Source organism: Piliocolobus tephrosceles, chromosome 9 (assembly GCF_002776525.5).
Source record: "Piliocolobus tephrosceles isolate RC106 chromosome 9, ASM277652v3, whole genome shotgun sequence".
Lineage (NCBI taxonomy): Eukaryota > Metazoa > Chordata > Mammalia > Primates > Cercopithecidae > Piliocolobus > Piliocolobus tephrosceles.
This window is the reverse complement of record NC_045442.1, coordinates 86343216-86357948: the sequence shown is the minus strand read 5'-3', so window position 1 is coordinate 86357948 and position 14733 is coordinate 86343216. Positions and strand designations below refer to the sequence as shown.

Sequence of the window (14733 nt, the reverse complement as noted above, 5' to 3'; positions counted from 1 at the left end):
TGTCATCTGGGCCACAGACCCAGGCCTAATGGGTCTGGTGAACTGACTTGTGGGCTATTCTTATGCCTTCACAAAACCCACCTTCACCACCTGGCTGTTGTGACTGGCATCCCTGAGGCTCTGTTCCTTTGTGTGTAAAATCAAACAAGGACACGTCATGTGCTAGCAATCCACCAGTATAGGGTGAAGGCTCAGCAAAGAGGAGTTCTCTCCTCCTCTGCTCTTTCAGGTCAGGAGCAAATGCAGATTGGGGTGGGGACAAGGTAAACACATAACTTGGGTGGAGATCTGATTGATTAATAACTCATAAATCATCTGAAACCATACTTTCCTTTTGCTAGTCAACCCTCTGTAAACAATGTGTTCTCACCTTGTTATTCCCAATGATGTCGAAAGCGTAGTTGCCCTCTCCAGTATAAAAGTTGGATGGAACTTTTCCTGTATGTACCTGTCTATAAGGAGTCCTGCTTGTCACAATGGTAGGTAACTGGTTTTATATATAAAGGCTAGAAAAGCAAAAGAGAATATATATTCCTTATTTTAATATGCTGTGATGTGTGCTTCTACCGCATAGCATTGAAAGGTAAATGTGACCTAGTTAGGAATCTTCTGTTATTACCTGCAATTCAATGTTCAGAGGACTAGTGTCTGGGAGCTTGCGAAAATTGTAATGAGTTTAGCACTAGTTCTATTATCTAAGACATAAGTTGTTTCTCCTTCCAGTATTCTGGGGATCAATTAGATTTCATAGGTATCTCTGATTCTTGGGTCCCATGTGAGTAATTTGAAATTAAAAATAGTTTCAGAGCTACATGACTGTATTGTTTTTGAGATGAGGGAACTGAACCTGGGGAGGGGAAGGAGCTGCCACTGGGGTCTCACCGCAAGCCTGTGAATGAGCTGAGATAGGAACCCAGGCATCCCTCTCTCCCTGCCAGGGGCTCTCAAACTTGGCTGGGCAGTGGAACTCCCAGGGGAATTTTGAAGAACACTGACACCCATCTTCCACCCTGACACTCTGATTTAATTGGGCTGCAGTGAGAACAGGGCATCAATTTTAAAAGCTGCCTGGGTGGTTTTAATGCTTACTCAAGTTTGGGAATCATTTTCCTAGGCCCTTTTCACTATCGTGTGTTAAGGAAGAATCCTGGGTTTTGGGAGTTTTATTTGTTTGTTTATTTGTATGTTTATTTGTTTGTTTTTGAGACAGGATCTCACTCTGTCGTCCAGGCTGGAGTGCCGTGGTGTGGTCATGATTCACTGTAGCCTTGACCTTCCTGGGCTCAGGTGATCCTCCCATCTCAGCTTCCCAAGTAGCTGGGACCACAGGTGAGTGCCACCATGCCCAACTAATTTTTGTATTTTTTTAGAGACAAGATTTTGCTATGCTGCCCAGGCTGGTCTTGAAGTCCTGGGCTCATGCAATCTGCCCACCTCAGCCCCCCAAAGTGGTGGGATTACAGGTGTGAACCACTGTGCCTGGCCAAGAAAGAATTTTGCTTCAAAATTTATAAAAACCCTTGCAAGCTTTTCTTGTGTCTTAAACTTGATCTTTCTTAAAACATTCTTTGCTAACTCCAGGGAATGAACTGGGCTGCTCTTGGGGCTGCAAGGGAGATGAGGCAAGAAGCAACCAGTCAAGTGGGAGGAGCCAAGGGAGGCCGGAGAGGGTCCTCAGGAGGAGACCCTGGGCCTCCTCTGGGCCACTCGGCAAGACAAACGAACTCTCAGAAACTGTCCTGAGACAGAACTGGGGATGGTAAAACAACAGTGGGGTGGGAGGTCCTCCCCATCTCCACTCGACTGGCTCCTCCAGCCTATCCTCCATGCCGCCTCGCAGTGAATTTAGCAAGCTGCAGAGCTGGCAATACTGCTGCCTACCTAAGATCCTGAGGATCCCCAACTCTTTATTAACTTAAATTTATTAATTTATTTATTATTATTTTTAGTAGAGAGATAAGTTTTTGCTATGTTGCCCAGGCTGGTCTCTAACTCCTGGGCCCAAGTGATCCTCCCACCTTGGCCTCCCAAAGTGCTGGGATTGCGGGTGTGAGACATTATGCCTGGCCAGACCCGCAACTCTTGATCATGGGATAAGACCCTTCCAGGAACAGTAATTTACCTAAAGAGACACAACTTCTAAGAGCACTGCCAGTCTGCTTCATCTCAAGGCTAGCAGCACCATCTAGAAAACCCAAGCCCATTCTGGCATCGTGGTGTATCTCCTGTGCCTGCACACATCAGGAGCTCAGGATTACTAAATGCAGGAAAGGAAGACATGAAGGGAGGGAAGGCTGGTGGCAGAATAGAAGACAGGAATGAAAAGAAGCTTTAGAGCCTCTCTACTCAGGGGTGGGCCTCACACCAGCAGCGTGGGCATCACCTGGGAGTTTCTGTGTAAGTCTGAAGACCTACTGAAGCAGAATCTGCAGGTTATTTAACAAGCTCTCTGGTCAGGCACAGTGGCTCATGCCCATAATCCCAGCACTTTGGGAGGCTGAGGCGGGCGGATCATTTAAGGTCAGGAATTTGAGACCAGCCTGGCCAACATGATGAAACTCTGTCTCTACCACAAATACAGAAACTAGCCGGGCATGGTGGTACATGCTGTACCTGTATCTCAGCTACTCAGGAGGCTAAGGCAGGAGAATCACTTGAACTTGGAAGGCAGAGGTTGCAGTGAGCCAAGATTGCGCCACTGCACTCTACTCTGGGCGACAGAACAAGATTCCATCTCAAAAACAAACAAAACAAAACAAAACAAAACAAAATAAACTCCCAGGAATGCACATTAAAGCAGCACTGGGTTGGTCATTGTACCTGGGTTCTCACCTGGGAGACTAGGTAAAGATACTGAGGCACTGACCCTGAGGTTGTGTGTTTCCTATGAGCTCCCTGGGTAACTTTAATGCTTACCCAAGTGGGAAAACCCCTCTTTTTACAGGGGAGGAAAACTGAATTTCAGAGAGAGAGAGAAAGAGAGAGAGAGTCAGTGTTAGGCTATTTCTGAGATACTGTCAAATGGGTAATCTCAAAATTAAATAATTTGCTCTCTGCTGTCACCATGTTTGGACTCTCCCCTGGTGGTTCAATCTCGTGCCTCTGCTCTAGAGCTGCAGGAGACTTGGGGATTTTGCACATGTCACTTGTCCTGGGATGCAGCCCTGCTTGTCCCTGTTGACTCTCCTGCTTTGTGACTCAGTGAAACAAGATCCACAAGATTACAGTGATCCCCAGTCCCCCAAGAGCCCTCTTTCTACATGAAAGGAGTAAAAATGCTGTCAACAAGGCTCGCTTTTTGGGGGAAAAAAGTTTAGGTTTCCACCCTGATTTCGAGCTGAAGGTTACTCAAAAGAAGAATGAAACAGAACAAGTGCCACTCCAAGTCCTGGCTTGAGCTGAATGTATCAAGCGTTGTGTTGTTTTTAAAGAATTTCTTTCTTTCTTTCTGGCTATAAAACTCATACATTTTATTGTAGAAAATTTAGAAAATAAGAGGAAAAGTCCAAAGAAGAAAATTGTCTTAATCCTCCCATCCAAAAATGACTTGTTATTTGATACAAAACCCTCAGTGTGTTCTTAGCATCTCTCTCCGCATCACGGGAATCACGTTTTCATAGCCTGCTTCATTTCATGTCGTGACATGTGGTCATCGTTTGCTCATGTGACTTCACCTTCTACCCTGCTGGCTCGCCAGGTGTTCTTCTGAGTCACTGTTCTCCACCAGCTCTGTTCTTGGGCATTTTGTTTCTTCCATTTTTCCACTGCAGTGAGCATCCTTGTGGAGGAGTCTGTCTCTGTGTCTGTGCCATTTTTAGGATCACATCTTGGAGATGAAAAGGTGAAACCAAATGCTGTAAATGGTTTTAATTGTTCTCCATAATAATTGTTCAAAGTAAGTCATTCTTGTGCATATCACCTCCCATAGATGTCTCTATTTCCCACTGGGTATTATAAATTAAAAGATTATTCTCACCATCCCGTTATGTTTGTATTTCATCTACATATTTACATTTCTTTTGTTATCAGTAAGTTGAACTTTTTCATGTGTTTATTCATCATTTCTGTGTGTGTGTGTGTGTGTGTGTGTGTGTGAAATGCCACTTTATTTCTCTTGCCTTTTTTCTGTTTAAGATGTTTTTCTTCCCCCATTGGTATGTAATGATATTGTTCTGAAAACTTGCTATCTTTCTAATTTCAGTTATGTTCTTATGACATTTATATTCTCAAATCTATTTTTTATGCTTAGAATAAGTATTTATGTATATATGCTGTGATTATTTTATGATCTTATTGTAAAACCTTAACCCTTGAATCGTTTTAGAATTCATTTCACTAATGGGGACTCAAGTAGGAAATTAACTTTGTTTCTTCCCCAAATAGTTTGCCACTTGTTCTAATACCATTTATTGAATAATCGCTCTCCACAGAACTCAAATAACATGTTTATTTTATAATAAACTTCTACATATATTTATACGTTCTGGGTTTTCTTTTTTTCTTTTTTATCTTATCCAACTACCTTTGGAACTTTCTAGGTTTTCTATTTTTATCCCTGTGTTTGCCTTTTTTTTTTTTTTTTTAAAGACAGGGTTTTGCTCTGTTGCCCAGGCTGGAGTGCAGTAGTGCTATCATGGCTCACTGCAGCCTCAACTTTCCTGGGTTCAAGTGATTCTCCACCTCAGCCTCCCAAGTAGCAGAGACTATAGGGGCACACCACCGCGCCCATCTAATTTTTGTATTTTTTGTAGAGATGGGGTTTCACCATGTTGCCCAACCTGGTCTTGAACTCCTGAGCTCAGGCAATCTGCTTGCCTCAGCTTCCCAAATTGCTGAGATTACAGGAGTGAGCCACTGTGCCCTGCCTATCTTTCTATTCTTATATGAGTAACATACTACTTCAAGTAACATCATTTCATAATAAATTTCAGGAATCTTGCAGAATAAATGCCTTCATTCCCATTGTCAAAATACAAAATCACAACACATTTAGTTTAAAGATCTTAATTGACTTTTTTTTTTGAGAAGGAGTCTCACTGTCTCTCCCAAGCTGGAGTGCAATGGCACAATCTTTGCTCACTGCAACCTCCGCCTCCCAGGCTTAAGCGATTCTTCTGCCTCAGCCTTCAGAGTACCTGGGATTACAGGCGCGTGCCACTATGCCCAGCTAATTTTTCAGTATTTTAGTAGAGAATGGGTTTCCTCATGTTGCCCAGGGTGGTTTCAAACTCCTGAGCTCAGGCAGGCCACCCGCCTCAGCCTCCCAAAGTGCTAGGATTACAGGCATGAGCCACCATGCCTGGCCCTTAATTAACTTTTACTTATAAGTCTATAATCAGGCAATACCTCATTCCATAAAATAGATTGAGTGTTCCGCAGAGCTGACCAGAGAAGTTTGGCTTTATAGACAGAAAGAGCCAGAAAAAACAGAAACAGAGAACAAAAAGTAAATTGGTCTTTTCAGAGTGACTTTGCTTATAAGTTAAAGCAGAGGGGACTTTCTCATCATGTCAGCTGAAACTGGCCTGTTGGGCATTTGGCTATTACCTCTCACTCTCTCCTAATTTCTTAGAAGGTTGGATAAGCAACTTAGTTTTGGCTTAGTGACAGAGAACTTCAGCAAGGGCTACTGCATTTTGATTTGGTCTGTTGGGCCTAGTGCAGGAGCTCAGTCCAAACACCAATGGCCTCCTATACATTTTATTTAACACCATCTTCCCTTTCAAAAGTTCCCAGAAATTACCGTGTTAAGGTTGGTTTGTTTATTTAGCTCATCTCAAAAAGATGGCAAAGTCAACTAGATACTTTTCCTTGTTCTAAATTTCAGTATAGATTAACTGGTTTGTTCGTGGAGTCATAAAAGATGCCATTATGACCTAGGAAATGAAGTTTTTAGCCTCACAGTCTGTGTTTATAGCCTGGCCCCAATTTTTTCGTCATATCTCCAACTCATCCAGTTAACTACAATAAGCCTTCAACTATATATTTGTGTTGCTTCTCTTCTATATCTTTGTTAATGTTTCATTCTTCTCATGAAACTCCTCATTCTGTCCTTTAAGTCTTACATATGCTGCAAAGAAGCTAAAAATTGCCTTATTTGTAAGGATTTCCTGAACTTCCTCTGCAATGAAACAGCACACTTATCGTTGTTGCCGCATGCCTGTTGACTCCTGTTTGCCTCTTTCTGTAGTTCATGCTAGTGACTTGTGCAGGTCTTGTTCCCTCGCTAGGTCATCCGAGGTTAGGAACTCCACCTCATAACCTCTCACCAGAAACCAGCCAAGGTCCTGGTACACAGCACTCAGTCAAGGATTATCCTCTGAATTAATTCATTCTCCACCCTGACCTTTCTTCACATTACAGAATGTTCTCCTGGGCGGCTTCGTGATCTTTGCCACCTTCGTGACTTTATGCAATGCATCATGCTATATCATACCTAATGAGGGAGTTCCAGGAGATTCTACCAGGGGTAAATCTTGGCTTTTCAATGTTTATTATGTTATTGCAGCCTGGCAGATGGACCTGTCTGCAGATGAAAGCCTTTGTGTTTCCGTTTGTTTGTTTTTTGAGATAGTCATGCTCTGTCTCCCAGGATGGAGCGCAGTGGCACCATTTCGGCTCACTGCAACCTCCTCCTCCTGGGTTCCAGTGATTCTACCTCCTCAGCCTCCCAAGTAGCTGGGACTACAGGTGTGTGCCACCATGCCTGGCTAATTTTTGTATTTTTGGTAAAGACAGGGCTTTGCCACATTGGCCAGGCTGGTCTCGAACTCCTGACCCCAGGTCATCCACCTGCCTCGGCCTCCCAAAGTGTTGGGATTACAGGCGTGAGCCACTGTGCCTGGCCTCACTTGGGGAGCCTTCTAAGAACACAGTAGCCTGGGTCCTGCACCCAGAAATACTGATTTCATTGTTCTAGGGTAGAGCTGAGACATGGGTGGTTTTCAAGTACCCAAGATGTTTCACATGTGGGTTGTAACATCCCAGGGTTGAAAACCACCAATGCAAAGCAAAGGGAAGTGTAGAAGTAAGAGACTTATCCAGAGATAATCCAGCAGGAAAAAACATGGTCCCAAGTACCCGTAGGCTCACATGGCTACCTGATTCAAAAAAAGGGCCTTATTTTTTTCTTGAAATATCTGTTCTGAAATAAAACTTAGAAGGATGTAAGCTTTCTGTAAGAAAACATTATCAGCAGCATGAACTGAACAGTACTGGAATTAGCCATGGGTGAATACAGGAGCACCATTCTTAGATACCTTTAAAATTATTGAGCTCTTCTCTCTCTGGGCGGGGTATAGATAGTAGGGGCAGGACTCAATGTCCTGATAGGCCTTGTTCTCATTGCATGACTTGCACTGATGATGTTGTGTGTACTGTTTTAGAATGCACGGATCTCGAAGGAAACAAACACCCGATAAACTCAAAGTGGCAGACTGACAACTGTGAGACATGCTCTTGCTACGAAACAGCAATTTTCTGTTGCACCGTGTAAGTCTCAAGCCAGTGCTGGCCAAGAGGGGGATATAGCTTAGCTGTTCTCTGAGGGACAGCTACTCCCTCTTGCAAAATTCCAACCTTTAGGGGTTTAGTTTTTGTTTTAGTTTTTTCTAGACTTTATATAGAGTAGTTTTAGATTCACAGCAAAACCGAGCAGAGGTACAGAAATTTCCCATATGCCTCCCACCCTCACACATGCACGACCTCCCCATTATCAACATCATCCACCACAGTGGTATATTTGCTATGACTGATGAACCTACATTTCACATCATTATCACCTGAGTCCATAGTTTATGTTAGGGCTTACTCTTGGTGTTGTGGTATTGGGGGGGTAGCTTTCAGTCCTGTTTCTTTTTAAAAAATTGTGGGCCAGGCGCAGTGGCTCACGCCTGTAATCCCAACACTTTGGGAGACCAAGGCAGGCGGATCACGAGGTCAGCAGATCAAGACCATCCTGGCTAACACGTGAAACCCCGTCTCTACTAAAAATACAAAAAAAAAATTAGCCAGCCGTGGTGGCAGGTGCCTGTAGTCCCAGCTACTCGGGAGGCTGAGGCAGGAGACTGGCGTGAACCCGGGAGGTGGAGCTTGCAGTGAGCTGAGATCCCGTCACTGCACTCCAACCTGGGCAACAGAGTGAGACTCTGTATCAAAAAAAAAAAAAAAAAAAATTGTGGTAAAATATACGTAACATAAAATGTACCATGTTAACAATTTTAAATGTATACTTGAGCAGCATTAAGTACATTCACACTGTTATGGCATCACTGCCATCCACCTCCAGAACTTGTTCATCTTCTGAAACTGAAGCTTTGTACCCATTAAGCAGTCACTCTCCATCCTCTGCTCCCCAGCCCCTGGCAACCACCATTTTACTTTCTGTCTCTATGATTTTGACTACTCTAGGTCCCTCATATAAGTGGAATCACACAGTAATTGCTTTTTTGAGACTGACTCATTTCACTTAGCATAATATCCTCGTGGTTCATCTGTGTTGTAGCATGCGTCAACATTTCCTTCTTGTTCAAGGCTGAATCATATTCTGTAAGACGGAGAGACCACATTTTGCATCTCCATTCATCTGTTGATGAACACTTGGGTTGTTTTCCACCTCGGTCTGATTTCTTTTCTGTTGTTTTTGAAACTTGATAAGTAGCTTTATTCCAGACGGGCTCCTGAAGACAGGAAAGAGTATCTGAATGGTCTGACACTATTCTGGAGATTGACCCGGTCATCACTTCAGTCTGGGCCTTGTAGATTTGCAAAAACAGCAGTGGCTCTGAGCTTAGGCAGAGGGATTAGATGTGAGGGGTAAAGGGAGGATCTGTAGTGTGCCTTGCACCATAAAACTTATGCTACTTCACTGCTCAAGTTTAACTCACGTCAACCCAAAGGCTATGCAGATGTTTTCTGCTGGGTTGCTATGGACACCAGAAGTCTAGAACTTGAGCAGACAGAACACAGAGTACCCTCAATGCGGTCCTAATTTACCTGTTTCCTCAGCAGCTATGTCCATACCAGCTACCTAACTCCCAACCCCCCCAAATCCATCTAACTTCTTCCTGTAGCCTTGGCTTGTAGTGTTTTGCAGGAACAGGAATGGATCTGATGGCAGAAGCATTGGTGTCAAGGGGCATTTCCCAAACTTGTCTAATCACAGACTCACCTGGGAAGCTTGATGAAATACAGATTCCTGGGCTCCATCCTAGAACTGATGATCAGAATCTGTAGGTGAGGGGCCAAGGAATCTGAATTTTAACAGGTGCCTCGAGAATCTTATGAGGACACCATGAGTAGAGAAGCAAGCATTTCACTTAGATCAGAACACCTGAGTCCTACTGAACCTGAAGTGCCTGGAGAGTTCCAGCCACATTTATTGAGGAGGCCCCATGCTAGGTGCCAATGGAACAGAGGAATATTGGACTGAGAGATAGCTGGCTGCTCAGAGCAGGCTCCTGGGCATCGCATTGGCCAGATCACTGGGTATTACAGCTGAGCCTTGATTTTGTGGCTCCAGGGATTTGTGATTGTCTTTATATCAAGTGTTAATGTCACTCTGGTAGAGTGTGATTGTATCCCAGCCAGTGAAGGACTGGTGACTGATCCCTCCCTCCTAAAGGAGCGCAGGTCCCTGGCGGCTAAAGTGTCCATGTCACCCAGATTTGGCATCCCTGCCCTCTTCTAAGATTCTCCACTGTAGGCTGGGATTCTCATGGGCCTGGTGTGGAAAAGAGCCAGGCTGCTCCTTGCAGTGAAGAGGGAAGAACCTCACTATTGGAGTCAGAGTAACTTGAGTCTGAATCTCCATTCCCTTGTATACTAGCTGTGTGACCCTAAGTTTCTGAATGTCTCTGAGCCTCTGTCTCCTCATAGTATAATCAGGTATAATCAAGTGGCTATAAGAATTAAATGAGATTCTGCTATATATTCTTTAACCCAACAAACACTTAAGGTATTCTCTGTGCCAATTCTGTGTCATGTGAGCCTGGGACAGTAACTGATACCTGGTCAGTTTTCAAAGTGCCCTTTCCTTTTCTCCTGCCATGCTGCCTATTCCATTTGGCACACTGCTCCACAAAGGGGAAATGAATCAACACCTTCTTCCCTGGAAATGCCTCACTTCCTACTAAGTTTGTTTTTCTCATGAACTTTTTTCTCCTCCATGGAAAAATACAAACTTTGATTAAGCTTTTTCTGGAAGAAGTTTTTGGACCCACTGCACCCTCTGTGGGATACTGCCCAGGTCTCAAGGTGCTAGGTGGCAGTGGAGCCTGAGGCTGGGGGCCCAGGCAGAGGCTCCAGGGCAGGGCATGGGAGATGTCCTGGGCTCCACGCTGCCTGGATCCAGGGCTAGCTCCCTGGCTTGGGTGAGGAAAAGGCAGTGGGAGACAAAAGGCCAAGGTCATCCAACCACTGATTCTGGATAGCTGAATATCCGATGTTGACAGTTTCTCTTCCCTCTCTCTCTCTGCAGTTTCATCTACAGAGCTAAGTCTGGTTTGCATTGAAATAAGCATCCAGTAATACGCCCTTTGCCTTACCAACTTGTACTTGCACACAGGCAGCAGAGATTCACCATTTCACTTCCTACCGTGAACTAAAAGAATTGTATCTCTTCAACAAGCACCACTTTACTTTTAACCTTTTTTTAAATTGTGGTAAAATGTATACTACATAAAATGTGTCAGTGTAACCATTTTAAAGTACAATTCAGCGGCATTAAGTACATTCAGAGTACTATGAATGTACTTAATTTCCAAATGTTTTTAATGACTCCAACCTGAAACTCTATATCCATTAAACAATAACTCAGATTCCCCATCCCCCAAATCCATGGTAACCTCAAATCTACTTTCTGTCTCTATGAATTTGCCTACTCTAGATATTTCATATAATTCACATGATGTTTGTCTTTCCATGTCTGGCTTATTTCATTCAGCATGTTGTCAAGGTTCATTCATGTTGTAGCATGTATCAGTACTTCATTCTTGTTTCTGCCGGAATAATATTCCATGGCATGGCCATACCACATTTTGCTTATCCATTTATTTGTTGAACACTTGAGTTGCTTCTGCCTGTTGGCTAAAGTAAGAAATGTTTTTCTGAATATTAGCATACAATGTTTATCAATATACAAACATTGGCATATAATGTTTGAGTCCCTGCTTTCAATTCTTTTGGGACATATGCCTAGGAGTAGCTTTCTGGGTCATATGGTAATTTTTTGTTTAACTTATTGAGGAGCTGCCAAGCTGTTTTCCACAGCAGCTGCACCATTTTACATTCCTACCAGCCAGCAATCACCTTTAAATATGAAAGGTTTTAAAGGACATTTCCCCCAATTTTCTAAGTAAAACATATGAATTATAGAACCATGGGGAAGTATAGAAGAAAAAAGAAGAAAAACGTACTCATAATCCTGACTACGTAAAGATAATAACTATTAATATTCTATATTATTATTTATTTATTTATTTGTATTAAAAAATTGACACAGGGTCTCACTATGTTGCCCAGGCTGGTCTCAAACTCCTGGGATCAAGCTGTCGTCTCACTTTAGCCCCCTGAGTAGCTGGGATTACAGGCATGTGACACCATGCCTCGGCTTCTATCATCATTTCTTTATGTCTCTTTTCTACGTATTTTTTCTTTTACATAGTGGATATCAAATTTTATATCACAATTTTGTGGACTGATTTTTCCACTTAATATTCTAGCATTGGGCTGGGCATAGTGGCTCATGCCTCTAATCCCAGCACTTTGGGAAGCCAAGGCGGGTGGATCATTTGAGGTCAGGAGTTCGAGACCAGCCTGGCCAACATGGTGAAACCCCCCCACCCCATCTCCACTAAAAATATAAAAATTAGCTGGGGGTACTGACGCGCTCCTGTAATCCCAGCTACTCAAGAGGCTGAGGCAGGAGAATCGCTTAAACCTGGGAGACGGAGGTTGAAATGAGCTGAGATTGTGCCACTGCACTCCATCCTGGGTGACAGAGTGAAATTCGTCTCAAAAAATTAAAGTAATAATAATAATAATAAATATTCTAGCATTAGTATCATCTCATCTCATCTCATCTCATCTCATCACATCAGAACTCTTCAAAATATTTGTATGAACTGCAGCTCAATTAGAGGTGGTCTCTGATTTTCATCAGCTTCTCCCTGGGCTCTATGACACTGGCCCGGAGTGACTCATTGCTCCGGTTGCTTGAGAGAGCTCCTTTGCCAACAGGCCTCCAAGTCAGGGCTGGGATTTGTTTCCTTTTCACATTCTATCAACAATATGCTGGCCGCTTCCTGAAGAGGGAGGGTGGGAGGAGCCAGCATGGAACAAGCTGCCACTTTCCAGAGTAGCTAGACTTGCCCCTGGGCCTGTCAGCACCTACTGCTGACCTTCTGTGCCTGCAGGATGGAATGCAGGGGTAGGCTGTGTGACTCTATGGTACAAAGTGGTCCAGGTTCCTGGAGGCCACACTCTGGGGCTGCCAGCCAAAGGGTGCCCTTAAGTTGGAGCATGGGTGACTTCCTGAACAGAGCTGGCACTGGGGAGGAGGTGCTGGGGGTCCTTTCTCTTCTAACAGGCCCCCGTTTTGTCTCAATGACAGTGTTTCTATACCTGTGGGTTATGACAAAAACAACTGCCAGAGAATCTTCAAGAAGGAGGACTGCAAGTATATTGTGGTGGAGAAGAAGGACCCAAAAAAGACCTGTCTTGTCAGTCAATGGATAATCTAATGTGCTTCTAGTAGGCACAGGGCTCCCAGGCCAGGCGTCATTCTCCTCTGGTCTATGATTGTGTAGCCATGCCTATTAGTAAAAAGATTTTTGAGCAAACACTTGAATATGTGTGTACTTTTAATTTATAACTTGTGTATGCATTGATTTAATACACATTATAAAGAATATAAAACATTTTAAAAGAGAGACAAAAATACACATGAATGGCCAGGCACAGTGGCTCATGTGTATAATCCCAGCACTTTGGGAGGCCAAGGCAGATGGATCATTTGAGGTCAGGAGATCAAGACCAGCCTGGCCAACATAGTGAAACCCCATCTCCACTAAAAATACAAAATTAGCCGGGCATGCTGGCAGGCACCTGTAGTCCCAGCTACTCGGGAGGCTGAGGCGGGAGAATCACTTGAACTTGGGAGGCAGCGGTTGCAGTGAGCCAAGATCACATCAGTGCACACCAGCCTGGGCGACAGAGTGAGACTCCGTCTCAAAACACAAGCAACCAACAAAAAAAACCCAAACCCAAACAAAACAAAACAAAATAAATATGAATAAAAGTTCTATTTTTCCTAAGCTCTATAATAGGTCATTGTGCATCCCTTACTTGGGGGACCACTGCCACTCTTACTGTTTCTGATGTCTGCATTCTGCTGCCCGTGTCCTGCTGTCTGGCGAATGATGAAAAAAATGTACATCTTCAAGCTGGAATTAGATCCCTTTACAGTGTTGCTGTTTATCCCTCCTTCCTCTTCATCAGGAATTATCTTCTGTGATGTGTCCCCCACATTCCTCTGTGTTTGCTTGAGGTCAAAGCAGCTTAGAACAAGACAGCCTGAAGAAAGTGCCCCCAAGACCACATGCAGCCCAAGGGGAATTAAAGGCCAGAGGCTCTGCCTTGCAGATAGAGCGTGGCCTGGGTGCAAGGCCCCAGTATCAGTTATCTCTTGCTACACACAGACCACCCAAAACTTAGTGGCTTAAAACAATGACAACATCGATTCTCTTTTGATTGTTTCTGTGTTAGAAAACATCTATTCACTCAACAGGTCTATACTGAGCACCTGGGTCAGGCAGTGCTCTGGACCTGGGGATACAGCAGTGAACCAGAGAGATCTCAGGAGAGAACCCTGCTCTCCTGGGGCTTGGAGTCAGCTGTGTGTACATGACAGATCAGAAATGAGCAAACAGTCATCTGTTGAACAATCGGTGGGCAACTGATAAAAAGCTTTATTTTCCCCTGTCCCCCATCTGTTCAAACATGCTATGTGGGCCAGTTGAGCAATCTAGACAGGTCCCTAAGCTTTCTTGGTCACCTTCGGATAGTTTAAAAAAGTGGTCTGAGTTACATTTTGAGTTATACAAAGTCTCATTCCAGGGGCTGCATCTGAATTGAGAGGCAATGGGGGACAGGAGAGTTAAGGGCTCCTTCTGCCTGAGGTCATGTTCTAGGTTGACTTTTCATGGGACTTTTGTGGGCCTCTCTCTCCACAGCTGTCCTTCCACTCACAGCCTATGGCTGTTATCTTAGCTTCTGCATCAGAATCTGTGTCTCCTGTTGTTTTCTAATGAGGTTGCCTTGCCCCTTGTAGGAGTCACTCTTGGGTGAGATCCATAAAACCCTGCTATGAACATCTTTGCTGAGGAATGTGGAGAAGCTGTTGGCAAATCCACATGTATGGAGGACCTCTGTCAAAACTGATGCAGAAAGAAGTGCTATTTTAACATCTGGTCACAAGTAAATAATGTGGGTTATAATCTGGGCTGTAAACTGGAGGTGGTGGCTTATGCTTGTAATCCTGGGTGAGGTGGGAGGATCGCTTGTGCTTAGGAGTTCGAGGCCAGTCTGGGAAACACAGCGAGAGCCTGTCTCTACAGAAAAAAAATTTTAAACCAGGCATCATGGTGCACGTCGGTAATCCCAGCTACTCAGCAGGTTGAGGCAGGAGAATCGCGTGAACCCAGGAGGCAGAAGCTGCAGCGAGCCGAGATTGCG

The 14733-nt window shown here is 44.1% G+C and overlaps 1 protein-coding gene across 2 annotated transcripts; it reads left to right on the top strand.

Annotated features, from left to right (window-relative positions):
* Nucleotides 1-444: 444 nt before the first annotated feature.
* On the top strand, nt 445-12847 carry MSMB (microseminoprotein beta). Of its 2 annotated transcripts, XM_023230113.1 has the most exons (4): nt 445-479; nt 6364-6469; nt 7386-7491; nt 12611-12834. In XM_023230113.1, exons 1-4 carry the CDS (start codon nt 477-479, stop codon nt 12738-12740), a joined length of 345 nt encoding a protein of 114 aa, XP_023085881.1. In that variant the 5' UTR covers nt 445-476; the 3' UTR covers nt 12741-12834. The 2 variants fall into 2 exon arrangements, with proteins under 2 accessions (XP_023085881.1, XP_023085882.1); XM_023230114.1 differs by lacking the exon at nt 7386-7491 and having other exon boundaries at nt 12611-12847.
* The last annotated feature ends 1886 nt before the right edge of the window (nt 12848-14733 follow it).

Coding starts and splice junctions, on each gene's coding strand:
- MSMB (XM_023230113.1), top strand. Junction 6,470..7,385: donor TCCAGGAGATTCTACCAGGG/GTAAATCTTGGC, acceptor GTACTGTTTTAG/AATGCACGGATCTCGAAGGA. Junction 7,492..12,610: donor GCAATTTTCTGTTGCACCGT/GTAAGTCTCAAG, acceptor TCTCAATGACAG/TGTTTCTATACCTGTGGGTT.